Raw genomic sequence first — 27,822 nt, 5'->3', positions numbered from 1 at the left:
TTAAAAATAATAATAAAAATAGAGAATTAACTGTTTACTGGATCCTGAGCTTTCTTGTAAGAGTGGCTGAATCTGGTCAATTCTGAGATGAGTCAAAAGATGAATGGAAAATAAAATCTCAGGCTGGGCATGGTGGCTCATGCTTGCAATTCCAGCACTTTGGGAGGCGGAGGGAGGAGGATCACTTGAGCCCAGGAGTTCAAGACCAGCCTGGGCAACATAGGGAGACCCTGTCTCTACAATTTTTTTTTAATTAGCCATGTGTGGTGGTGTGCACCCGTGGTCCCAGCCAGTACTCAGAAGGCCGAGGCAAGAGGACCACCTGAGCCCAGGATGTCGAGGCTACAGTGAGCCATGATCGCACCACTGCACTCCAGGCTGAGTGACAGAGAAAGACCCTATCCCAAAAGAAAAAAAAAAACTACTTTAAAAAATTTTTTAATTTTTTTTAGAAAAAGAAAATCTCAGTAAAGGGGAGCATGTAAGAACCGGTTGAAACCTTGAATACATTATGATTTGAAACCAAGTATATCAAAAGATGGTGCTTGAAAACAACAAATTTTACCACCTGACTCAGACTACTTTGTCATTGTTTTATTTAAAATGTTATTGTCTCTGATTAGAAAATACAGTCATGAGGGCTAAAAACTGAAATGATGTGAAAAGGCATCCATTAAGCAGTGTTGCCCCACCACCCTCTCCATCAGTCCTGTCTCATGGGGGTGGGGAAAATGAAGACAGAACGCTTTGCCTTGCTTTGCAATCCCTCCTTTGAAGGCCTTCTGTCCCAGGAAGCCAATGTTCATTTGATGTGGAAGAGGGACCTGTGTTTAACCAGAAGCTGTCCTCCCTCATCCCCTTCCCATGGCTTACACGCAGAAGGGAGAGGACATGACCAGAGGAGAAATCAGGGGAAGAAAAGGCAACAGGGGAGGCAAAGGGAAAGGAGAGGAATGCTTAAAATACACAGTGAAATTTGAGTAGGATTCTCTACTCAAAGACTTCTCTGGGAAGTGTCCAGAATTGACCACACAGGTGCTGACGGTAGAAAGAACACAGACCCAAAACCCTGATCTAGTTGCATTAACTCCATTAGCCCTGAGTTCTTCTGTAAAATGAAGACTGTGGAGGCACCAACTAGAGGATTTCTGTGACCTTCTCAAACTCTAAAATTTTTGGCACTGGACTGTTCCACTTTGAAGGGTCAAGAAAGAAATCTGGAGGTTGCAGAAATCAGGGTCAGGCGCACATACACGCACGCACACACACACACACACACACACACACACACACACAGATCCAGCAGCATCCTTGGAACATCCTGAAGTCAAGAAAGGCACAGCACTGTCTGCCCCGATAGAAGGAATTCCAGAAAACAGCCACGAGGTTGGGCCACAGAATTTCCAAAGAGAGCAATCTACAAACTGGGGGTTGATTTCCCAGTTCCTGGATCTCAGCAGTCAGCACACGAGAAGGATTTTTTTCTGAAGCTGCCACCTCCAATTCTGAAATAATCCCATGTTTCACACTGGGGCCGGGACGGTGGCAAACCTGCAGACCCTGGCAGCAAGATGAGGGCAAGGAAGGGAAAGGTCAGCTAGGCACAGTCCAGTTCTCAGCAGTAATGACAAAAATGAAGGAAGGAAGCTCAGAATGAGTGCACGGGGGAAATGGGTTTTGCTGATGCATTTCCAGGGCCGGCCGTACTCTTTGTTTTGGCACACTTTTCCTGACAAACAGCCAGTGTTCTCAACACATAAATACTAGTCCACGTTAACAACAACAGCATATGAGACCGCTCTCCGTAAAGATGCCAGATTGGATGCAAATGGACTGGAAATACCTTGGAGGGTTTCACAAAAATAAGACAAAGGGCAAAGGAACTTTGCCAAAGGAGATGGAGAGCAATTCTTTAAAGATAGTGGGAGGGAGGAAGCAAGGAGCTCATAAATACAAGCCTCTTAAAATGGGACGCATTTGCCTCGCGCCTACTGGGTGTCTGCAGCTCAGCTTGGTGCCCCACACAGGAAACCGGCTTTAAGTGGCTGCCTTTGCAAGGCTCAGAGGCCATGAGGGTTGATGCCTGAAGTGTCAGCGCCATCTAGTGGAAACATGGGGCATGGCCGCTTTGGACGGCCTCAGCCTAAAATGAGAGGCAGAGAGACACGCTCTATTTCGCATCTCACAATGAAAGATGAGAGAAAGGCTGTTGAGTTTTATTTCATCATCGCCCGTTTAGGTCAAAGGAGATGCCACTTTGGCTCCCAGTCATCAATCAACTGGCAACACCCAAGGACCAGGCTGGGCTACATTTGCACATTCCGTTTCAGCCCAGGTAGAGATGGAGACACTTGTAAGAACGGCTTCGGAATCTTCTCCAGTTTGATTCTCAGATGTCAAAGCCTGTAGGCCATGAGAGGTCCCTACTTAAACAGAACAGCTATCCTTTGGTACCCTCTCCAAAGAAAAGAGTAAAAAAATAATAACTTTTAAAAATAGCTTATTTATGTGCAGAAGGTGTGAGACCTGAAGATGAGTCAACAGCCGCAGCAGCGGGAGGAGGGGTGACAGGTACTGCTCAAATGAGCAGCAACCTTCTGCCACCTGGCAAGAACAGGCGTTCAGTGCAGGGCTGGCCTGCTCCTGCAGACTCCAGAGACCACTGCGTTTCTTAGAAGGGAAACAACGGGGCCGGGCGCGGTGGCTCATGCCTGTAATCCCAGCACTTTCAGAGGCCAAGGTAGGTGGATCACGAGGTTTGGAGTTCGAGATCTGCCTGGCCCATATAGTGAAACCCTGTCTCTACTAAAAATACAAAAATCAGCCGGGCATGGTGGAGGAGAAGGAGGAGGAGAAGGAAGAAGGAGAAACAACAGTCCAGAGATGATGCCATTTCCGGGGAAAGAGGTTGACTTGAGGAAGGCAGCCATGGGGATAAAAGCTCCCACAGATCCTTTTTCATTAAAAAGAAAGCAGGCCGGGTGCAGTAGCTCACGCCTGTAATCCCAGCACTTGTGGGAGGCCAAAGCAGGAGAATCTCGAGTTCAAGACCAGCCTGGGCAACAGAGCAAGACCCCCACCTCTACAAAAAATATATTTTGTGTGTTTTTCAAGAAGTGATTCAAATTGCTGCTCAGATTTTAAAACTTACTGTAACTATCAGTGTAAAGACCCATGCCTGGATCCTGTTTCATTTTTATATCAACTTGGTAAAAATGCTGTTCTTGACACCCTGTCCTCCCTATCCTCCCTCAAACCACATGTGATCTCTGAAAAAATAAAATTAGCCGAGTGTGGTGGTGCACGTCTGTGGTCCCAGCTACTCAGGAGACTGAGGCAGGAGAATCACTCGAGCACAGAAAGTTGAGGCTGCAGTGAGCTATGACTGTGCCACTGCACTCCAGCCTGGGCCATAGAGCTAGACCCTGTCTCAAAAAAAAAAAAAAAAAAATGCCGATCCAGAGTATTTTGTGATTTTACCTTTTACTCCTCCTCCCTTGCTTGGTTGGTAGTATGAAGACCAGAGAAGGAAAGAAAAGATGGAAAGGAGGCTGGGCATGGTGATTCCCACCCGTAATCCCAGCACTTTGGGAGGCCAAGGCGGGCGGATCACTTAAGATCAGGAGTTCAAGACCAGCCTGGTCAACATGGTGAAACCTCGTCTGTACTAAAAATACAAAAATTAGCCAGGCGTGGTGGCGCACGCCTGTAATCCCAGCTACTCAGAAGGCTGAGGCACGAAAATCGCTTGAACCCAGGACGCGGAGGCTGCAGTGAGCTGAGATCATGCCACTGCACTCCAGCCTGGATGACAGAGTGAGACTCTATCTCAAAAAGAAAGAAAGAGAGAGAGAGAGAGAGAGAGAGAGAAAGAAAGAAAGAAAGAGAGAGAGAGAGAAAGAGAGAGAGAAAGAAAGAAAGAAAGAGAGAGAAGGAAGAAAGGAAGGAAGGAAGGAAAGAGAGAAAGAAAGTGAGGAGGGAATATGCATTTCTTGAGTCCCTAGTCTATGATAGATAATATATGTGAAACCACATTGCTTTATTCTCACAACAAACCTCATTAGGTCACACCTCCTGGGAAAGACCAGAAGCATCTGTGTCACTATGTGTCCTTCCCCCTTTTCAGTACAAAGCCAGGCTAATCTTAGCGCGAAGCCTACCAACCAAACCTTTGCGGCATATAAACATCCCTAACTCAGCACATCATCCGCTCACCTCCACCTCCCTCGCCTCTGCCTCACGCTGGTTTTTCCTTTTGATGAAAAGCACAGCGTCAGGCTCTTAGGAAGTAACTCCCTGACTTAGCTACACATTTTTACATGTCACTCAGTTTCTATGTAGAGGGATTATTTTTTTTCCATAACGAAAGAGAGATTTCCTATTGCTCTGCCCTACAGAGCTCTTTCTTGGATTAAGTCAATTATCATAGTTAGGTGTCACATGTCTTTGCCAAGAGACATTTGTGAACTAATTCTGTCAAACAGGGGATCTGGATTTGTCCTCTCCCACAATTAGACCTTGGGTGAAACATGAAACCGGCTTTGAGCTCTCCTCCCTGCCTTTCCTGGGCTGCCAAACCCCAAGCCAAGGTTGCCACTCCTCTGCCTTTCTGGAGTAAAACCTCAGGCCCCTTGATGATCCTGGCTCTCACACCATTGACAGCCTCAAAAATGAGGGGAAACACACTTGTTTTAGAGGCAACAGGAGAGACACATGAAGAAGGGTCAAGTACAAACCCAAAGAAAGTGAACCTTGAACTTCAGCTCCAACATGAAGCTCTCAGGGCAGCCCGTGTTCTATCCCCCAGAGTCTAATGCTCATTACTGGTAACTGCTGCCACCACCGTGAAAGAGTGGCCATCACATCTTTATTGCATACTCAGGTGAATAACTTATTATACAATGAACACTCCTCCATTAGGAGACCATGCCCACTTACAGAATGCAGCCGTAAATGCGGTAAATCTATTTACAGAGGTTGGGGTGCAAGATGAGAGAAGTATCAGCCCCAGGAATTTAAAGTGAGAATGATCTACAAATTCTCCTGACAAGGAGCAACCGGGCTTGTGCTAGTGAGGTCTGAAAGAATTCCTGGCAGAGCGTAGGGGGAGATTAGATCTCGGAATTGACAGCAAGTTTGTGGACAGTGCAAGAAGAGAGGGGTGACCTGTGAATTGGTGCTGGGGAGCTGCTGAGGCCCAATGTGAGGCAGCACCAGAGAGATGAGTAAATTTAGGGTGATCTTTAGCCTCTCCTACCCAGGCAAGAAGGATTGGGGAGCGGGGGTGCCAGCAAGTTGGCTTCCAGTGTAGATTCAGGCCAGTGGGCTGAGAGAGGCTTTTGCTATTTTTGCTCAGATATGCAGGTCTGCTCTGGGCCACAGAGCCTCACAAAACCCACTGTGAGTTAGAGGAGCAGGCCCCTAGAGCTGTGTGAGCCAGCGTGCACTCAGATGGCCAGACCTTTAGTCCATGGAAAATAACAGCAAGATTAAGGGCCTAGGCTGGGAGCTGTGGCTCACGCCTGTCATCCCAGCACTTTGGGAGGTGGAGATGGGAGGATTGCTTGAGCACAGGTGGTCGAGGCTGCACTGGGCTGTGATCGCGCCACTGCACTCAAGCCTGGGTGACAGAGCAAGATCCTGTTTCAAAAAACAAACAAAAAGAGTAAGGGTCTAAACTTGAGTTGCCTGAGACTCCCACTTAAAAGAAGTATCCTAAGGATGAGACAAAAAAAAAAAAATACTACAGCGCCTCTAAGAACTGGAGTCTTACTAGCCCACATCAGCCCCAGCATGGAAGAATTGTGGTTGAGGCTGGGAGGGAGGCAAACTGTTCCCGTAGTGTCTTGTACAGTTTTCTCAGAAGACTCAAGATTTCGCCCACATCCCTTTGAGCTCCCGCTAGATCTGCCGCCCGGCTGCATTTGTCCCACTCTTCAGGACAGAGTTAGCTGCCCTCTTTCTTTACTTCATAGTCTTTGTAAGGGCTCGGCCAAGCGTGGGCCCGTGGGATGGAGAATTCCTTTTGGGGAGGCTGGTTCTGAAAAGGAAACAGTCATATCGTGAAACCCACTCCAGTTCCTGCCATTTCAACAGGTCTCCAGTCTGGGCAGGAGTCTCATTTCCTTCCCTTTCTCCCAGGCCTCTCACCCCCAAGTCCTCTCTATGCCAAGCACTCATTCTTACCCACTAACCCCATGAGGCCGCTTAGAGGAAAGAAGACCCAACATTCCTTCAAGTGGCCATCTAGGGGCCATGAGAAAGGTAACATCGTCTGTTTCCAAAGGATCAGTGTTCCTGAGGTGCTAATGCCTTTGATGAAGAGGGAGAAAGAAATCACTTACCTGCAGCTGAAAATGTGTGGAATAGGGGGCATAGAGCGTGTCCCCTATCTCTTCAAAACCTGAAATGGAGGAACAGGAGAAATTAAACCATTGGGGCCCCCACCTATGTTCACCCCATTGTATCACTTATCACAGTGTGACATCTTGCCCATTTAATTGCCTGTCTCTCCAGCAGAACTTAAGTTTCTTGGAGGGAGAGAGACTAGGTCCTCAAGCCTACGACCAGGCACAAAGCAAACACAATATTGGTTGAATGAATGAATAACTATGATGACTAGGGACGCCCCTTTTCAGAACTTTACCAGAGCCCCACCTCATCCTAGGACCACTTCAAAAGCACATTTGAAAAGTCATGGGCTGGGCGTGGTGGCTCACGCCTGTAATCCCAGAACTTTGGGAGGCCGAGGTGGGCGGATCACAAGGTCAGGAGATCGAGACCATCCTGGCTAACAAGGTGAAACCCCATCTCTATTAAAAATACAAAAAATTAGCCAGGCGTGGTGGCGGGCACCTGTAGTCCCAGCTACTCAGGAGGCTGAGGCAGGAGAATGGTGTGAACCCAGGAGGTGGAGCTTGCAGTGAGCCGAGATCGCGCCACTGCACTCCAGCCTGGGCGACAGAACAAGACTCTGTCTCAAACAAAAAAAAAAAAGAAAAAGTCATAAAAACCAGTCATTTCAGATATAGATCTGGCCAGGGGTGTACCTAGAGTGAATCTCACTGGGGATTTACCTATTTCAACTGCCTGACAAGGAAAATATGTATATATTTGTATCATTTTCATTGGGAAGAGGCAGGATTGATGAGCAACTGTTTTCTGTGTATTTGGGGAAAACCAAAGGCTTGGGAAACAAGGATAAACACATGCAATCATCATGAATGCAGTTCAAAGCAATTCATTTATTTCCCACCAAATTTATGGGCCCAATTTGCTGAACAAACACTTAAACGCCTTTATGTAAGAGATCGTGGCCGGGCACGGTGACTCAAGCCTGTAATCCCAGCACTTTGGAAGGCCTAGGTGGGCGGATCATGAGGTCAGGAGTTCGAGACCAGCCTGGCCAAGATGGTGAAACCCCGTCTCTACTAAAAACACAAAAAAATTAGTTGGGCATAGTGGTGCACATCTGTAATCCCAGCTACTCGGGAGGCTGAGGCAGGAAAATTGCCTTGAACCTGGGAGGCAGAGCTTGTGGCAAGCCAAGATTATGTCCCTGCACTCCAGCCTGGGTGACAGAGCGAGACTCTGTCTCAAAAAAAAAAAAAAGAGAGAGAGATGGTGAAGCACATAAAGATTAACCAGAATGATCCCTCCTTGCAGCTGACACTGGAGAGTAAGGAACATATGACAGGTACATAAATAACAGTGCAATGAGACAGACCCTGATAAGAGCATTTCAAAGTCCTACAGATGCACAGGGTGGAGTGATTACCAGGGGAAACTGGGGAATGCCTGATCCTGGAGAAGGGCAGAAGAGGGAGATGGCCACACCAGGCAGAGGACAGACACACCTGGAGCACAGGCACAGGCAGGAAAGCACAGCGACTTGGTTCATCTGGACTGTGAGCAAAGCTTCAGAGGTTGTTGGTTCCAACTGTGGAAGGGCTCAGGAAGGATTTGATGGGATGGGGTGGCTCAGGGGACCCAGGGAGGAAAGTGAGCAGCAAAGCATGGAGGCCAGAGAAGCATTTTAAGGGAGAAAGCTGACAGTGGCCCTTGAAATGAATGAAGGAAGGAAGACTCATCAGTGAATGAGAACAGGAAGTACAGGAGTGAGGTGATGGAGTGAAGCCACGGAACGGACAGGAGGGGCTGGGTGGTTAAATAACCCCTCCTGCCCTCCTCCGCCTCCCTTCAGACTTCCAAGTGCCCTAGACAGGGACCATAGCTGCAGTGAGTAGCACCAGGAAGTTCCACACCTCAGGCTTAAGAGCAAAGGAAAGACCTATTTTTAGCTGGAGCTAAGAACATGGCCTTGGAGGTTCCTCATTCCTATCCCAAAACCACCCACCCCCTGTGATTAGACTTAAAGGTCAGTGTAAACCCTGGAGACCAATGAATAGGTCCCTATGAGCAGGAGTACTTTCTGGCCATCAGTTTAGCCTCTTTTGCTTATGAAAACAACACGAGAACATCTGGCTTCTCTCAACTCCAGATAAGAGCAAAATCATTTGATTCTTTTTTTTTTTTTTTTTTTTTTTTTAAATAGAGATGAAGTCTTGCTATTTTGCCCAAGCTGGTCTCAAACTTCTGGGCTCAAGCAATCCTCCCACCTCAGCCTCCCAGAGCGCTAGGATTACAGGAGTGAGCCACCATGCCTGGCCTGAATCATTTGATTCTTGTATGTCAAATATGATCTGTTCCTTCCCATGGGCCCAGAAACATACACAAAAAATGTGGTTCTTCACACTAAACCAGAATCCTTACCAATTTTACAGAGACTTCCTGCTGGTTTGTGATAAAAGGGCTTTCTCCCTTCTCTGCTCTGTGATCACTGCAGGAAATCATGGCTTGGTTTTATGCACTGAAATCTACAAAGGCTCCACATTTCTGGAAGGAATGCCTCGTTATCTTTTATAAAAAACACAACCTCACCTACTTATTGCTGGGAATTTGTCTCGTTATCCCTTTTCCATGTCTTTGCTGCATCTTATTTTGATGCACAGAAACCTCTGAGGTGTTCTGCCCCACAGGAAATTACAGCACAAGAAAGGGGAAGTGAGGAGGGCTCTCCCAGTCTACACCAATTGTACAAAGTACTCAATAAAGACTCCAGAGGCCAGCTTCGTGTTCTACTTGTCTCTAACAGGCTGGACGACTTTAAGCAAGATCTGAGCCTTAAGGAACTTATCTATTCTATCAAGGGTATAATCTGGAAAATCTTGCATGTTCCTTACAGTTATAATATCCTATGATTCTCCCCCACCTTTCTACAAGGGATTCTCTGCCTAGCCAGGCTGCATCTGTACCTTGAGTGATTTCCTCTTGAGAGTAGGCTCTGTTCTCCACACCATAGCTCTTCTTCACGAGTTGAGGTTTACAGAAAGCATCCTCAACAGGATAATCCATGGGGTTTCGTTGCTTTGTGAGCAGCCAAAACTCGGGACTAACATAAGCCAACAGGAACACCCAGCCATTGGCAGCCAAGGCGGAGCTGAGGATGGTGTCATCCCACCTGCGGTCAAAGTCAGGAAGCATGAGCAGGGTGATCCAGGCCACCCAGATGGCAATGGAGAGGAGCATCGTGAGGTAGATGTGGGCCCCATGTCTCTTCCAGCCCGTGAAGGAACCACAGAAGGTGAAGGAGGACATGAGGAAGGTCAGCGCCATCAAGAAGAGGACGTAGATGAGCAGGAGGACAAAGTCTTCATTGCGACGAGGTGCGGAAAGCTCAGAAAAGACATTGACGTTGGTCCTATTCATGGTCAGGACAATATATTCAATAGCGATAACATCCTGGACTAGGCTGAAGCCCACAGCCAGACCCAGAATCACCAACAGGGAAAGGGGCTTCCTCCCCCGGACGAGCTGGGTCAGACTGACAGCATGAGCCAGCAGGCAGGAGAAGCAGATGGAAAAGAGGATCCCAAAGAGGAAGAAGCGTGTGGGCCCTGTGCTCCCATCCAGTCCGATGATGAAGGCGAAGGTGAGGCCAAAGATGCCCAACACACCCAGGAGGAAGAGAAACTGAGTAGGCAGCATTTTTCGCCGGTTGGAGTCCTGCACCTTGCAGACGAGGATCGGGAGAGCGAGCATGAAGGCCACCGAGGTCACAACCCCGGCTGTGGCCACCGTTTCTAGGACAATGCCCCAAGCTTCAGCCTTATCACAAAGTCTGTAGTACTTGGATTTCAGGCCATTGCGGCAACCATCAGGGACTGTTGTAGCCATTCTGGACCTGCAGAAAAGGAGTGTTGGAGTGGGGAGAAGGTGTTGAATCTCCTAACACAGTCCTCAGACACAGAAGACTAAAAAAGGATTAGGAAACCCATTTTGCATGTTTAGCCAGGGTTTTGACTTTGAGCTTACTACATTAAGTAAAGCTACTAACTTTCCCCTACCTCCTGTAGTAAATTCTAAAACCTGTTGAAGAACCAGGAAGAAATCCCGTATGTTCCTTCCCCCAGTTTAACTATATTAATATTTACCTTAAAGCCAGAGAACCTAACACTCTGAAGAGGTATTTTGAAGCCTAATCTCAAAAAACTTCACAGGGCTGGACGTGTTGGCTCATGCCTATAATCCCAGCACTTCAGGAGTCTGAAGCAGGAGGATCATTTGCTCTCTGAAGTTTGAGACCAGACTGGGCAACATAGCAAGACTCCGTCTTTATATTAAAAAATTAGCTGGGCATGGTGGCACGCACCTGTAGTCCCAGCTACTCAAAAGGCTGAGGTGGGAATATCGCTGGAGTCCAGGAGTTCAAGGATGCAGTGAGCTATGATCACATCACTGCCCCCCAGCCTGGGCAACAGAGCAAGACCCTGTCTCTTGAAATATATATACATGTATATATTACAAATAACCTGCCAGGGTTCCTGATATTTTTTTACTAGTGTTTTCTTAGGAATTAGTGAACATGGAACTATCTAAACTTGAAGTTAACACTTTAATCATAATGTTGCAGCCTCTACCTTTGGCCCTGATACAGTTATCATTTGTAAGCATCCTATTCTCTCATGGATAAGAGGAGTTATCTGGATGGTAGATTTTTCTTTCTCTTTCTTTTTTTTTTTTTTTTTTTTTTTTGAGACAGAGTCTCACTCTGTCGCCCAGGCTGGAGTGCAGTGGCACGATCTCGGCTCACTGCAAGCTCCGCCTCCCGGGTTCAAGTGATTCTCCTGCCTCAGCCTCCAGAGTAGCTGGTACTACAGGCATGTGCCACCATGCCCGGCTAATTTTTTTTTTGTATTTTTAGTAGAGACGGGGTTTCACCGTGTTACCCATGATGGTCTCTGAATAGTAGATTTTTCTACAGAAGGCCGAGCATTCCCTTCTGAGCCAGCGGCTGGGTCCTCTTCTTAGGCTCTGTGGTTCAGAATTATTCTGCCCCTCCTCCTTAAGATTTGTTTTTGAGTTTTTGTTTTTTTTTTTTTAGACGGAGTTTCACTCTTTTTGCCCAGGCTGGAGTGCAATGGCACAATCTTGGCTCACCGCAACCTCCGCCTCCTGGGTTCAAGCAATTCTGCCTCAGCCTCCCGAGTAGCTGAGATTACAGGCACGCGCCACCACGCCCAGCTAATTTTGTATTTTTAGTAGAGATGGGGTTTCTGCATGTTGGTCAAGCTGGTCTCAAACTCCCGACCTCAGGTTGGTCTCAAATTCCTTCAGCCTCCCAAAGTGCTGGGATTACAGGTGTGAGCCACCGTGCCCGGCCTCCTCCTTAAGATGTGTAAAGATGGCTCCACTAATTCCAAAAAGTTATGAAAGGGGTCTTGTCTGTCATAACCAGCTCTAAATTGGCTACCTGTTAAGAGGAACGTCCTGGATGGCACATAAATAGCGGGTAATCCAACAAAAAATAATCTTCATAGCTAACATGTTCATTTTTAGTATTGCTCCAATTTTTACTCCTTTTTGGGGGGATGGGGGGAACAGAGCCTCGCTCTGTCACCCAGGCTGGATCTCGACTCACTGCAACCTCCACCTCCTGGGCTCAAGCCATCCTCCCCCGACCTCAGCCTCCTGAGTAGCTGGGATTACAGGCATGTGCCACCACACCCCGCTAATTTTTGTATTTTTGTAGAGATGGGGTTTCACCATGTTGCCCAGGCTGGTCGCAAATTCCTGGGCTCAATTAATCCTCTTGCCTTGCCCTCCCAAAGTGCTGGGATTATAGGTGTTGAGTCACCCCGCCCAGCCTCGAATTTTTACTTCTAATCACTCTATATATACATTACTTACTTCATTTCATAGCAACCCTATGAGGTAAAACTATTATCCTATTTTACAGATGAGGAAACTGAGGCAGAGAGAAGTCAAGTTACATGCCCAACATCATACAACCAGGAAATGGCACAGCCAGGATCTGAATCCAGGTTGTCTGGTGCCAGGACCCAGGTTCTCAAGTACTCTACGTGTCTCCTCTCAAATTAGCCTTAAAATGAGACCTGAGATATCCTTCTCTCTCTCCTCCTCTCTACATCTCTTTCTCTCTCTCCCTACTCCTCCCCTCATCAGATGCCTCATTATGACTCTGGTTCCACTCTCCTAGTTCAGCTCCAGGAGGATAGGAGATCCCAGGTAACGGACCATCCACAAAGTGAGAAATCTACTTACTCATTCGGATAATCAGGAATCCACTAGCTGTATTACAGTTTACTTCCCATATATCTGTCCTTTGTCAGGAGAAAGGCTTCTTTCTCTGCCCCTACAATCTTCGTGTGAATTTTAGACCCAGCTCCTTGACCATACCCCTAGGAAATCTAAGTCCTCAGGATTCAGGGCACAAGTGGGAAGATAAATTGGGAAATCGGAAAAGAGAAAGGAGTGTCCCCATTTCCTCAAAACAGGTGGCTCACAAATTCCAAAGTCAATGTCAAATAAGATGTTGAGATTCAACAAGGCTAGACATAACTATAGTCCAGTTTGTCAACAATTTCATTCAAATTATTTTATTGCTTATTTAAGTGTCTTCTACACTATTCTTTTTGTTGTGTTCCATGCTTTTTGGGCATGGGATTTTTTTTCTTGAGTTTTTTGTTTCCCAATGAGATTGTTCACGTGGCAATAAAAAGTTTTGAACGGACTAGAAGAGAACCATGTTGCGGCAGGAAAGAGGCCAGAGTTAGAGGAAGGGAAGGCTCACAGAAGTCACCTCCAGCCCTAAAGAAGGACAGAGATGATGCAGCAAGAAATCCAAAACAAGAGGAAGGACTGGGGTTGGGAAGCAGGAAAAGATACAAAGCATCCCCTGAATCCTGCCTCTTTCCTTAGAGCAGAAAAAACAGCTCGGAAAAAACAACCTTCTTGGCCGGGCACAGTGGCTCATGCCATTCCAGCACTTTGGGAGGCCAAGGCAGGCAGATCACCTGAGGTCAGGAGTTTGAGACCAGCCTGGCCAACATGGCGAAACCCTGTCTCTACTAAAAATACAAAAATTAGCCAGGCATAGTGGCACGCACCTGTAATCCCAGCTACTCGGGAGGCTGAGGCAGAAGAATTGCTTGAACCCGGGAGGCAGAGGTGCAGTGAGCGGGGATCATGCCACTGCACTCCAGGCTGGGTGACAGAGAGAGATTCCATCTCAAAAAAAAAAAAAAAAAAAAAAAACCACAAAATTTTCTTTTCCACTAGAAGAGATAGTCATCTTACCAAAATTATTTAATTCATATAGCAAGTAGGAAAAGATTGTACATATGTATATATGCAATATATACATATACATACATATGTATGATACATACGTGAATATCATGTGAATATATACTATCACGATATTATGTATAGTGTGTTAAAGTGACACCAGATATAGCTTAAATCGATCTTCCCGAATTTTAATAAAATTTGGCTCTCCAATCTCAACTTTATTTTATGTAGTCATTCATTCAACAAATATTTACCGAGCACCACTATGTGCTGATCACTGCTCTAAGCACTCCGTGGTAAAGGCAGAAACAGACACGTTTCCACTTCTACCACAGTAGAAGAGAGAGACGGATGGCACCTGTCACTATGGCCATGGGCCTCCCACCGCCTTCCCTCACAGTGGGTCTGTCACCTGCACACACTACCCTCCTGGAATCTACACCACAGCCATCGCTACCACAAGCAGAGCACAAAGAATGGGCTATACCTCTACAGGGCAGTGCAGAATGAGAAACAGGAAGAAAAAGGCAAATGAGGTTCAGATATAGACAGCCCCTGCAATCCAAGCACCCAAGTCTGATCCGTCTTGTCTACAAATGTCCCCTCTTTGGTCCCCTCTTTGACATAGGAAAGAGGAAGTATGAGGGCTCTCCCAGGCTACACCGTGAATGTGGAAGAGGAAGACCCTATTTCCTTCAAGGGCGGCGAGGGGAAGGAACTCAGGCCCTGTGCACTTCACTGTGTCTCTCCACACCCCGGCAGATTAATCACCAGGGTGTTGTCTAGCAGGAAAGGTATTTCCCTCTTCCCTTTGATCTCTCCCTCTCCCTGCCCCTCCCTGCCAATTGCTCCTTCCCCACCCATCGGGTATTACTGTTTGTGGACAAGTAGTTGTTTTCATAATTACCTGATTGTTATGAGGGACTGGATCGTTATGAGGGACTTTGAACCTGATGACTCTAAATCTTGACAGAGATTGATGTGGTGTTTGCCTCAAGAACAGTTCTGGTACCGGACAGACAGGAGGGAAGGCAGAGCCCCTATCTAGAACCTATAGGCTCCTCTTCCAGCGCAGCTGCGCAGGAGGGTGCTGAGTCTCAGGGCCTTATAGAACCCACAGACCAGGATCCAACAAAAGTAACGGCAGTGGGTGTAAAGAGAAGAAAAAACCAGTTTCCCCAAATGTCACCTCCACCTCCCACCTCCCAGTCATGCAACAGGGAATGGAGAAATAGTTCTTGAAGTTCCTTTTAAACATTATTTAGGCCAGGCGCAGTGGCTTTAATCCTAGCACTTTGGGAGGCCGAAGCGGGCTGATCGTTTGAGCCCAGGAATTCAAGCAGTCTGGGCAAGATGGTGAGACCACTGTCTCTAGAAAAATAAAAATGTAAAAATTAGCCAGGTGCGGAGGGGCACACTTGTAAACCCAGCTACTCAAGAGACTTAGATAGGAGGATTGCTTGAGCCCGGGATTTCGAAGCTGCAGTGAGCTGTGATCACATCACTGCAATTCTGCCTGGGAGATAGAATAAGACCGTGTCTATTTTTAAAAAATTAAAAATTAAAAAAATAACTTGTTTTCATTATAGAAAGTTTTATAATGGAGTCCCATGTATCCAGCACTTCATTTCAAAAATTATTACTATATGGCCAATTTTGCTTCGTCTGCATTCCCCACCCCACTCCCTAGACTATTTTTAAGCAAGTCTCAGACATCATGTAATTTTATCTATAAATAGTATGTGTATTTTTTTTTCTTTTTTCTTTTTTGTTTGAGACGGAGTTTCACTCCCGTTGCCCAGGCTGGAGTGCAATGGCGCGATATCGGCGCACGGCAACCTCCACCTCCCAGGTTCAAGCGGTTCTCCTACCTCAGCCTCACGAGTAGCTGGGATTACAGGCATGCGCCACCATGCCCGGCTAATTTTGTATTTTTAGTAGAGACAGGGTTTCTCCATGTTGATCAGGCTGGTCTCAAATACCCGACCTCAGCTGATCCACCCACCTCGGCATCCCAAAGTGCTGGGATTACAGGCGTGAGCCACCGTGCCCAGCCCTTTTTTTTTCTTTTTGAGATAGATTCTCACTCTATCACCCAGGGTGGAGTGCAGTGGTGTGACTGTGGCTCACTGAAGCCTTGACTTCCTGGGCTCAAGGTATCTTCCCACCTCAGCACCCACAAGAAACTGAAACTACAAGCGCATGCCACCACACCTGGCTAATTTTTTTAATCTTTATTTTTTTAGAGATGGAGTCTTGCTATGTTCCCCAGGCTGGTCTTGAACTCCTGGCTTCAAAGGATCCTCCCTCTCTCGGCCTCCCAAAGTGCTGGGATTACAGGTGTGAGCCCCCATGTCCAGTCTAGAATGTCTCTCTAAAAGATAAAAACTCCTTCTTAACCACACTTTAATAACTAACAAGAATCCTTTATTATCAACTATCTAGTTAGGATTCATATTTCCCAATTCTCTCACAAATGTCTTTTAAAAAAAACCATCAGTCTATTTTTTTTAATCTGGATGACTAATTAGTTTGGAATTATCATTCTTAATTCACCTCTGTTAGCCTCCCCCACCCCATCCCTAAGCTGATAGGGATTGCTCAACAAGTCTAAAATGTTCTGAGTACTTTGAATTTAGTAAGAGGAAAATAAAACTCACTGGAGTTATTAATAAACAAGTCTGCACTGAAAGGGTGCCATGTTGCCCAGAGAATGACCCAGGTAAGGGAAAGACACCAGGGGATTGGAAGAGATGGACAGGGTTCTGAAAAACTGAAAATGATTTCTAGAAAGCAGCATTTGAGAGGGAAAAGAGAAGTGATCAGCATTTAGGAATATGAACTGTCTGGAGCTAGAGAAACAGCCTGGGAGAGGAGCAAAGGGCTAGAGCAGGAAAGAGAAAAGAGAATGAGACTAGCGGTGGTTTGGATATTATTTGTAACCAAAGTCAAAGGACGGGAGATCTAGAGTCCAGCCAACAAAGAACTTGCTCCTATAAAGACCAAATGGACCCCACCCTTCACTTGACGTAGAGGTCCTTTCCTCCAGGATGGTTTTTTTTTTTTTTTTTTGATGCCCAAGTCTGATGAGACACACATCTCATAAATTCTCAGACACTCTCAGCTTTTCCTCCCGTAGCACTTATTACACAACCCTGCCTGTCAGTAAGTCTGTGTCTCCCTCTAGACTCAAAGGCTCTGTGCAGGCGGAGACTGAATCATTAAACGTTGTCTCTCCCCAGCCACTTGCCTAGCACCTGATGCTCAGTAAGTACCTAACCAGAATAGATGAGGCAGCAAGAGAATGGCGCTCGGTGTGTGGGGTAAGGGGAGTCAGGAGGAGGACGGGCTGCTCGTGAGACAGGGTAGGATGGGCTGTGCCTGGTTTCCTCTCAAGCCCCCAGGCTGCTACCCTTAGTTCTAACCACCTTTCCTCCCACCCTCCTTCTCATGCAGGCTGCCAAAAATTGCACTTTGGGTCTGAGATTAGGAGCGCCTGGCCATGTCTGAACCCCGCTCCTATCTTAGCGGCCGCAGGTGGCTCCCAGGAAAGCATGAATCCTGAGGTTTTACTGGTAAGCAGGGAGGGATTAACTGGGATCCAGTCATGTGCTCCACCCAGTACTCAGTGACTAAACCCTGCACTTTGGAGGGAGATGATAATGTTTCAGCATGAGTAGCCTCTGGCCTTGGGCATGAGCAAAGGACTTTGAGTATGAGGACAAGACCCTCTTCACTTATTCCAGTTGCTAACAGTTAACACACAGCCGTCCAGTAACACAAGGATGCCCACAGCTGAGATCCTGGAATCACTTGGTGCTGTCTTAAACCTTTTTGGAATGAATCTAGGCATGAAAGAAAGGGGTTTTTGGTTCTTTTGTTTGTTTGTTTTTTGGGTTTTTCTGGTTTTGTTTTGTTTTTTTTGAGACGGAGTTTTTACTCTTGTTGCCCAGGCTGGAGTGCAATGGCGTGATCTCAGCTCACTGCAAACACCAACTCCCAGGTTCAAGTGATTCTCCTGCCTCAGCCTTCGGAGTGGCTGGGATTATAGGCATGTGCCACCACACCCAGCTAATTTTGTATTTTTAGTAGAGATGGGGTTTCTCCATGTTGGTCAGGCTGGTCTCGACCTCTCGACCTCCCGGCCTCCGGCCCGCCTCGGCCTCCCAAAGTGCTGGGATTACAGGCCTGAGCCACTGTTACCAGCCCCAAAAGAAAGGTTTAAAAAACCAGTGGGGAAGAGGGAGAGGGAAGGGAAGAATAAGAACAAGAGGAAGAGGGAGGAAAGGAAGAGGAGGGCGAAGTCATTTCTTGGGTCAACTCCAAGTCCTCTGTTCCTCCTCCCCTTTAGGGAGAAGGGGTTTCAGCTGCCAGGCTGTGTGAACAAGTAAGTCACTTGACCTCTCAAAGCCTCCTCTCATCTATAAAATGCAGGACACGCTGCTGAACTACATGGTCTGAACTCATGTTCAGCTCCACCGTTCACCCACCTGGGGAGCTTCATGTACAAAACTTCCAGATGTCTTTCTTTCTCCCCCTCATCCTCATTCTTGCCCCATCTCCTGTCATTAAAAGAGTATGTGCCACAAACTCCTACCCAAACTAAAAGCCAGGGCTAGAGGTAAGGTTGAAGGGTCTGAAGAAGAGACACACCAAGGGACTGCCCACCTGAAGGACAAAGCCAGAGGCTCCTGGAGCAGCGCTGACCCTAGACACGGCCTTGACTGACACACAGCACTGACCACTGTGCAGGGACAAACGTGAACATGTGATGAGTCTCCCGCTTTGGGTTTCTAACCTGAGACTCCTCTTCGCAACCAGAGAGATGGGGAAAGTGTGTAGAGTTGCTTGTGACTAGGCCTGGAAGTTTGCCCATGCTTATTCTACACAGTCCTTCCCAGAGCATCTGAGAATGAATCATCTGGGGCCCAGAACCTTACAAAGACAAACTGACTTTGTCTTCCTTCCTATGAGATTTCTCTCATTCTGTCAAAATGTGTCTTCGCGCCAGCCCAGCCCTGAAAATGTGTGACTTTCTAGCATTTTCATTTTTTCTCTATTCTCGAATTGCTACATTCAATCAGTAGTAATAACAGTCATGATGTAATTATGAGTAAGAATAATGACAGCTACTGTCACCTCCTGAGTCCTATTATGAGTCAGGCACTATGCTGAGTAGTTATGTGTTTTTACACATATTCTCTCATTTACATGCTTTTACATCCATTACCTCATTTAACATTCCTACAGCCCATTTTATAGGTGAGAAACCTAACAGAGTGAGGAAGGTACATGTCCAGTGTCACATGGTCAGAAAGAATAGCTCTTTATAAGTAGTCATAATCATAATTCAATCCTCCTTTTCACCTCTAAATCACTGTCATCATCTCTAGAGCTTTTCTCCCTGACCCCAACCTCTCTCCATTTAAACCACCATATATTCAAGCATTGGCTTGCTGAGAAGTCTCCAAAACAAGCAACCCTGGCCGGGGTCAGTAGCTTACACCTGTAATCCCAGTACTTTGAGAGGCCGAGAGATGGGAGGACCACTTGAGCCCAGGAGTTTGAGACCAACCTGGGCAGCATAGTGAGACCCCCGCTGTACAAAAAGAAATTAAAAATTAGCCGGGTGCTAATTTAGCCAGGATCACACCTGTGATCCCCCTACTTGGAGGGTGAAGCAAGAGGACTGCTTGAGCCCAGGAACTCGAGGCTGCAGTGAACTATGATCATGCCATTGCACCCCAGCCTGGGCAACAGAGTGAGACCCTGTCTCAAAACAAAAAACTAAATAAATAAATATAAAATTGTGGCCACTGCCCTTGGAATGAATAATAATCACACTGACATACAACTAAGAAGTTATGGAATACATTAGGAATGCTGAGGGCACATGGAAAACAGTGACACATTCTACCTAGTGGGGTTTTAAAATAATTATTTTTAATTTTTAATGCTTTAGGGAAGAAAGCAGGGAGATGAAACATGAAAGATGAACAGGAAATGGTAGGAGATTTTTATGAAGGTAGAAGAGACAGGGCTTTGGGAATGGAAAAGCCCAGGTTAACTCCCAGATTTCTGGCTTAGGCAACTGAGTGGCACCATTGTCAGAGCCTAGAAATACAGGCTTGAAAGGAGAGATGCTAAGTGTAGCTTTGTTGGGTCTTTGATAAATATGCGACCTGCAAGTGGAGCTATCCAGGAATAACAAGTCAAAAGACCCAAGTCCTCTTGAGAGTTTCCTCTGAGCCATATACGGTTTCCTTTCTTTTCTCTTTTTTTTTTTTTCTTTTGAGACAAAGTCTCTCTGTCGCCCAGGCTGGAGTGATGCAATGGCACAATCACAGGTCACGGCAGCTTCGACTTCCTGGGCTCAGGTGATCCTCCTACCTCAGCCTCCTGAATAGCTGGGACAGGGGCGCACCACCACATCTGGCTACTTTTTGTATTTTTTGTAGAAGTGGGGTCTCGCTATGTTGCCCAGGCAGCTCTTCAACTCCTGAGGCTCAGGTGATCTGCCCGCCTCGGCCTCCCAAAGTGCTGGGATTACAGGCACAAGCCACTGCTCCTGGCCATATACGGTGTTATTTAATCCTCACAACAACCCTATTATTATGCCTCCCTTTAACAGCTGAGGAAACTGAGGCACAAAGAAATTACATAACTTGCCCAAGATTGCATGACTCTTAAAAGCCAGGCTCCTTGACACTGGGTTGTGCTGTCTCTGCACCGTGGGCATATGGGTTGGTGCTCAGGAGAGGTTTGGGCTGTAAGCACAGACTGGCAGTCATCACCTAGAGTGGTATCTGAAGCCTCAAGAGGAGACAAGATCACATGGGAAGCCAAGGACAGAACCATGTGGAGCACCATCTCATCTAGGTAGGAGTCCGCAAAGGAGGTTAAAAAGAAATTATCGGCCGGGCGCAGTGGCTCACACCTGTGAGCCCAGAACTTTGGGAGGCCGAGGCGGGTAGATCACCTGAGGTCAGGCGTTAAGAGACCAGCCCAGCCAGCATGGTGAAACTCCATCTCTACTACAAATACAAAAATGAACCAGCCATGGTGGCTCACGCCTGTAGTCCCAGCTACTCAGAAGGCTGAGGCACAAAAACCGCTTGAACTCAGGAGGCAGAGGCTGCAATGAGCTGAAATCATGCCACTACACTCCAGCCTAGGCAACAGAGCGAGACATGGTCTCAAAAAAAAAAAAAAAAAAAGAAGCGTATTCGCTCCTTTTTGTCTGTCACGGCAGATCCAGCCCCAGTTTGAGCTTCAAGGCCTTTCTCCAATTAGTCCTCCCACCTATCTCCTCCTTCCTTCCCAACTCCCGTCTCCACCTCCATGCAAGGCAAGCAAATCTTCCTAGAGTTCTGTATTTTCCATCTGGAAGGGAATTTGGGTTCATTTAAGGTCTTCTCATGCTCTTTGCCTCAACACATGAATTATTCTCCTAACCAGAAAGATCCTCTCCCTCCTATTTATGATCCACTTACCATATTTCTGCAAAACTTTGCCCAGGATTTAACCTCTATCATGAGTTTTTTAAATTATTATCATTATTACTATTAATCCTATAGCCTTTTTTTTTTTTTTAAGACAGGGTCTTGCTCTGTTGCCCAGGCTGGAGTACAGTGGCATGATCTCAGCTCACTGCAGGCTCTGCCTCCCAGGTTAAAGCGATTCTTGTGCCTCAGCCTCCTAAGTAGCTTGGATTACAAGCATGCGCCACCACATCCAGCTAATTATTATATTTTTAGTAGAGGCAGGGTTTTGCTATGTTGGCCAAGCTGGTCTCGAACTCCTGGGCTCAAGTGATCCACCTACCTCAGCCTCTCACAGTGCTAGGATTACAGGCGTAAGCCATCGCACCTGGACTTGAAATCCTATTGCACTCTGAATGTGTCGATCTCTTCATGGTTTTTACAATTAAATATTTCTTGGGACTCAAGTTTTTCCATATCTGTGTTATATATTACAAATTAATGTCACTGCTGAGCTGCCTATCAGACAACAAGATTCTTTGTGGCATCTATCTCCTAGGAAGATAGGAAGGTGGCGTGAGGCACCGTGCCTGGCCAGACGACAAGCTTCTTAAGAAAACAGAGCAAACTTCTATTTGTTGGTATCCCCCTTACTCTGTACTCTACACAGTGATTGCTGAGCAAATGCTTTGGACTAAGACTGAGTGCTGAATATTTACCCAAAGCAAGTTATTTATTTGCAAGTGTGAGTAATGGGGAGGAAAATTTTTTGGAGATGAATATGTGCTGATGTTAATCCTCATATTTCTACTCAGGCTGAGTTCTTCTAAGGGAGAAGTCCTACAGAAATCCCTCTGCCCTTGATAAAGGATTATTTATAAATGCAAAGCGTCTACAGGGAAATCTCCAGGATCCCCTATTCTGGGTAGCCATCCCAACTCTGATGACATAAAAGTGATGAATCATGGCAATAACTTATGAATAACATCTGAATAACATCACAGAATTGAGTTTCTATGCAATAATGAGAGAAAATAAGTCATCATAGCACCACAGGCAGATCAAAACAAGTATAACCAAGGTGTTCATCCCAATTTCTACACTTCCAGGTAGTTCCCTGGGCGTATTACCATCTTCCTGTTACTCTAAACGAAACATGTAGACTTGATTAATGTGAATATAAAATGAAATACTGGAAATCATCTTTTTAAATAAAGCTTAATATTTGAGTGAAGCTTCTAAATCTCTTATGCCCAGAATTCAAAGAAATGAAATTTCCAGAAAATAGGAAAATAAAGTGAAGTTCTCTACTACTATACTATCTTTTTTTTTTTTTTTTTTTTTTTTGTGAGACAGAGTCTCGCTATGTTGCCCAGGCTGGAGTGCAGTGGCGTGATCTCGGCTCACTGCAAGCTCCACCTCCTGGGTTCACACCATTCTCCTGCCTCAGCCTCCCGAGTAGCTGGGACTACAGGCACCCATCACCACGCCCGGCTAATTTTTTTTTTTTTTTTTTTTTTTGTATTTTTAGTAGAGACGGAGTTTCACTGTGTTAGCCAGGATGGTCTTGAACTCCTGACCTCGTGATCTGCCCACCTCAGCCTCCCAAAGTGCTGGGATTACAGGTGTGAGCCACCGCGCCGGCCCTCTACTAGTATACTATCTTAAGGCTCTCAAAGATCCCTTCATTTAAATATCTTATTCTGATACATAAGGGTAATAGTCACTGGATCCAACAAGTTCAAAGCTAAACTGATCACCTCTCCTTACAAGCTTATCTTTCAAAGCCCTGAGAATGGCACTACCATCTACTCAGTTGCTAGTAGATCTAAAAATATGATATATACTGTCTAATGCAGAAGGAGATGGAGACGACCAAACCATATAGCCTAAAATTCGATGACAATAACAAGTAACTATTATTACAAGAAATGTAAATGGTAACTGTTTTATTTTGAAAAAAAAAAAGACTAAACTATATCATACCTAGAAGAACCTAACCTAAAACAAAAAGATACACAAGAGTTAAAAGCAAAAGAACAGAAAGAAATGAAAATAAAAAGAAATACTAACATAATATTTATTTAACAAGTATTATGTGTCAGACACAAAGTTAAGTAAGTTGTTCAAGGTAAAATAATTAAGTAGAAGTTAAGGTTTTAATATCATACAAAGTTGTAATCAAAGCAAAAAGATATTATATTGACCAAAAGGCTTGTTTTATAATAATTAGGGATGCTCTACACTGAAGATAAAACCATCCTGGGCCGGGCACGGTGGCTCACGCCTGTAATCCCAGCACTTTGGGAGGCTGAGGCAGGCAGATCACGAGGTCAGGAGATCAAGACCATCCTGGCTAACACGGTGAAACCCTGTCTCTACTAAAAATACAAAAAATTAGCCGGGCATGGTGGCGGGCACCTCTAGTCCCAGCTACTCAAGAGGCTGAGGCAGGAGAATGGCGTGAACCCGGGAGGCAGAGCTTGCAGTGAGCCGTGATCGCACCACTGCACCCCAGCCTGGGTGACAGAGCGAGACTCTGTCTCAAAAAAAAAAAAAAAAAAAAAACCATCCTAGACTTTTATGCACCAACTAATATAGCACCAAAATACGTAAAACAAAAAGTACTGAAGGCTGGGTACAGAGGCTTACACCTATAATCCCAGCACTTTGGGAAGTGAAGGCAGGAAGATTGCTTGAGCCCAGGAGTTTGAGACAAGCCTAGGCAACATGGCAAAACCCCATCTCTACAAAAAATTTAAAAATTAGCCAGGTGTAGTGGTGGGTGCCTGTAGACCCAGCTACTCAAGAGTCTGAGGCAAGAGGATCACTTGAGCTTGGGAGGTGGAGGTTACAGTCAGCCAAGATTGTGCCACTGCACTCCAGCCAGGGCAACAGAGCAAGACCCTGTCTCAAAATAAATAAATAACTGCTGAAAATACAAGGAGAACCCAAAGGCAATACTATAGTTGCATGAGACTTTCATACTTCTTTACCAGTCCTTGGCAGATAAAATATACAATATGAATAAGAACATGGTAAAATTGTGTAAATGTTCTATGGATACTTAAATAGAAATATTCTCTATCTTCATATCTTATTAGATCTCCATTACTAATCATATAATTCAGATCCTCTATATCAGTGATCAGCATAGATTTTCTATAAAGGGCCAGGTTATAAGCAATTTAGACTCTGCAAGCCACACATTTGTAGCATGAAAGCAGCATAGATGATACATAAACAAATGAGCATTGCTGTGTTTTAGTAAAATAGTGGATTACAGGTTGTGGCTCATGCCTACGATCCCAGCACTTTGGGAGGCCGAGGTAGGCAGATCACCTGAGGTCAGGAGTTTGAGACCAGTCTGGCCAACATGGTGAAACCCTGTCTCTACTAAAAATACAAAAATTACCCAGGCGTGGTAGCGGGCGCCTGTAATCCCAGCTACTTGGGAGCCTGAGGCAGGAGAATGGCTTAAAACCTTGAAACCGGGAGGCAGAGGTTTCAGTGAGCCGAGATCGCGTCACTGCGCTCCAGCCTGGGCAAGAGCGAGACTCCATCTCAAAAAAACGAAAACAAAAACAAAACAAAACAAAAAAAATCACTTTATTTACAGAAAGAGGCTATAGGCCGTATTTGGTCGATGGACCATAGTTTGCCATCCCTACTCTATTATGATTGCTTAATAGGAACTATGGTCCATGGTCCAAATGGAACATTTGCCAAAAATGAGCATATTTAGAATACAAAGACAAATCTGGAATTAGAAAATAAGAAATGTGCAGACCATATAGTCTGACCACAGTGCAATAAAAATGAGAATAAAAGAAGCAAACACCCTGAACTACTCAGGAAGTCAAAGATTCCTCAAGCAAAAATACTACTCAATTTATTGTTTACTATACCACCATATTAATTCCTCAGCTTAATCTTTGGACTTTAAATAGTAGTGGACCCAGAATGAGAAGAATAAAATCACGCCATCAAAATTGTTCTTCATACCCTGTTGTCTTCGATTACCATTCAAGACTAGAATACAAAAAAGCCAGTTCTAAAGAGAACTTCCAAGGCGACGTGTGCAGATGGAGAGGGGCCAGAATCGAAACACAGGAGGGGAAACTGGGGGCCTCCCCAAGACCCCTATGAGGAACTCAGGCCCAGCCCCTTGCCTGATCACAGTTCCATGTTCCTGCGGAGCTGGGAGGAGAAATCAGTCTTCCTGACTCAAGGTTGAGAGCTCTTCCCGGGAAACCAAAGGGTTCTGCTCATTCCATTCTGCCCTTGAAGCACTCACCTCTCCACACCCTTGGAGAGGCCCCTTGTTTCCCACGTAGCGCCTCTCCCGGCCCTTCCTTCCCCTCATTCCTTCCTTCACCTAGCAGACACCGGCATGCAAACCTGGAGGGTGTGTGCCCCCTCCGCCCTCACCCCTCCCGTGGTCCCTAGCCCATTGTGTCTGAAGTAGCTGAAGTGTTCCCCTTCAGGAATGAACCCACAGCAGTGGCTGATTCGGCCGAACCCTTCAACAGGTGTGGTGTTTACACAAGCCTCTGAGGAGAAAATCAGCCTGGAAAGAAGTCAGGAATGGAAAGTCCTTCAAATTCCTTGATTCTGAGCAGGTTTCAGCTGTTAGCTAGCCTTTCCCATGGATGTTTAGAGCTATGTGCTAGCCTTTCCCATGGATGTTTAAAGCTATTTGTGGCCGGGCGCGGGGGCTCACACCTGTAATCCCAGCACTTTGGGAGGCTGAGGCGGGCAGATCACCTTAGGTCGGGAGTTTGAGACCAACCTGACCAACATGGGGAAACCCCGTCTCTACTAAAAATACAAAATTAACCAGGAGTGGTGGTGCATGCCTGTAATCCCAGCTACTCGGGAGTCTGAGGCAGGAGAATCGCTTGAACCCGGGAGGTGGAGGTCGCGGTGAGCTGAGATCGCAACATTGTACTCCAGCCTGGGCAACAAGAGTGAAACTCCATCTCAAAAAATAAAATAAAGCTATTTGCCAGCCTTCCCCATGGATGTTTAAGGGACCAGATTGAACAGCATCTATGCTATTCCCAAATCCTATCCATAAAGTCGGTAGTGGAAGGTGCGCTCTCAGTGCACATTCAACTTTCATCTGTCCCAGGTTTCTGAGCAACTCAAGGCACACCAGAGTGGAACTGACCGCCCACACATCAAGAGAAAAGGGATGGGCTTCTAGATCTAATTCCCAAAACTCAGAAGGGCTTTTTGCAGCATCTGGGTAAAATAGTAGCTGTCACCGTGTCCTCCCTCCTGCCCCTGCCCCTTGTTTCCTACTCCCCCTCCACTCCCAGTACCTTCGGGTCCTCTGAGATCTTTCTCCCTCTATTCTTTTCCTTCAGAGTGATCCCAGAGCTGCTCACCTCCTGCCTGGCCGGATTCCATCTACTCAAAGTTTGTAGAATGTGTCCGAGCAGAAACTATTACCCTGATTATCTCTTTGCTCTCTGCCTCTATCTTAGCCTAGGAAACCCGCAAAGGAAAAAAAAAAAAAAAAATCTGAGTTGTTAAACTAGAGGAACTGTTTCCTAGGGAATTTTTTTCTCATAGCCAACTGTATTCCATTACCAGGATTTCTCTCCTCTTCTATCCCACCCCTCCCAACGCCCCGCTCTCCCCAGACGATTTAAATCCGGAGGCCCGAGCGCTCTGGGCTCCTGGCGCCTCACTTACCCTAGTGCCTAGGCGTTGGCCGTGAACTTGGTGCTGCTTCCCGCGCGCAAGAGGGCAGCAGGCGAGCTCCTCAGTGCTGGGGGAGACCTTGGACAGCTATCCCGCCCTCGCACTCTGAGCAGTTGTTATAAAGGCGGCCCTCGCCGGAGGGAGGGAACGAGCGAGGGGTGAGCAGAGGGACAAGGAGGGGGAGGGTCGAGGGAGAGGACACGCCTATTCCAGTTCCACGGCACTTCATGCTGTTATGAAAATAAAGTCCCCGTGCCAGGGAATGACCCAAAAACCGTCTGACGTCAGAGGCACAGTCACCCCTGGAAGCTGGGCGGGGGTGACCACCCGGCCCTGCCCAGCGCATCGGACTCCTCCGAGACGTGCTCACGCGCTGGTCCCAGGGCGCCGGCTACGAGAGGGGAGCCGGAGCAGACCAGCTCCTTACGGGCCCCGCCAGCTGTCACCTCCCGGGGGAGCCACACCCGCCTCCCCGCAGGCACTCGGGTCCACCCGGGGCAAGGGCCCAGCCCGCGAGATTGCAGCAGCTCCGCCGTCAAGTCCAGCGGGACAAGCCAGCCTTCCTCCACTTTCTTTGACCTTAGCTTAGCCTTTCTCTCCATCACTCTCCCCCAGCCACTGCCGTATGGGAAGCCAGGCTTAAGAAAAAGGAGACAGCCACCTTCTCAGGGCTCCCCAGCCAAAGCCACGTGAAAGCCAAGGAAAACTTCCCCCACCAGGTCCGTAGTTAGCTCAGCAGCTCCACCTGTCAGAGTCTAGACAGGCACCATTAGTGCTGCCCTGGGGCTGAGAGATCAGTATCTCTCCTTTCCTAACTGCCTCTCCTAAAGCCTCGACAATGCAGGCTGATTGAACGGGGGCGCCAGATGAAATTATGAAATGAAGGAATTTGCTTTGGTGCCTGGTTTCCCCTCCCTCCACTGCCCACTCCTCTTCCAGGATCAAGCCAATCGGACCGAAACTCGTCTTTGTTTAC

The 27,822-nt window shown here is 46.6% G+C and overlaps 1 protein-coding gene and 1 non-coding gene across 2 annotated transcripts; both read right to left on the bottom strand.

Annotated features, from left to right (window-relative positions):
- Positions 1-579: 579 nt before the first annotated feature.
- On the bottom strand, positions 580-27,528 carry GPRC5A (G protein-coupled receptor class C group 5 member A). The gene is made up of 4 exons (XM_054664093.2): positions 26,838-27,528; positions 9,315-10,243; positions 6,345-6,403; positions 580-6,040 (listed from the first exon to the last, which is right to left on the bottom strand). Exons 2-4 carry the CDS (start codon positions 10,234-10,236, stop codon positions 5,948-5,950), a joined length of 1,074 nt encoding a protein of 357 aa, XP_054520068.2. The 5' UTR covers positions 10,237-10,243; positions 26,838-27,528; the 3' UTR covers positions 580-5,947.
- On the bottom strand, positions 2,587-2,675 carry MIR614 (microRNA mir-614). The gene has a single exon (NR_035943.1). It is a non-coding gene; the product is annotated as a microRNA mir-614 (primary transcript).
- Positions 27,529-27,822: the final 294 nt, after the last annotated feature.

Source organism: Pan troglodytes, chromosome 10, assembly GCF_028858775.2.
Source record: "Pan troglodytes isolate AG18354 chromosome 10, NHGRI_mPanTro3-v2.0_pri, whole genome shotgun sequence".
In the NCBI taxonomy this organism is placed as follows: Eukaryota; Metazoa; Chordata; class Mammalia; order Primates; family Hominidae; genus Pan; species Pan troglodytes.
This window is presented reverse-complemented; position numbering and strand designations above follow the sequence as displayed.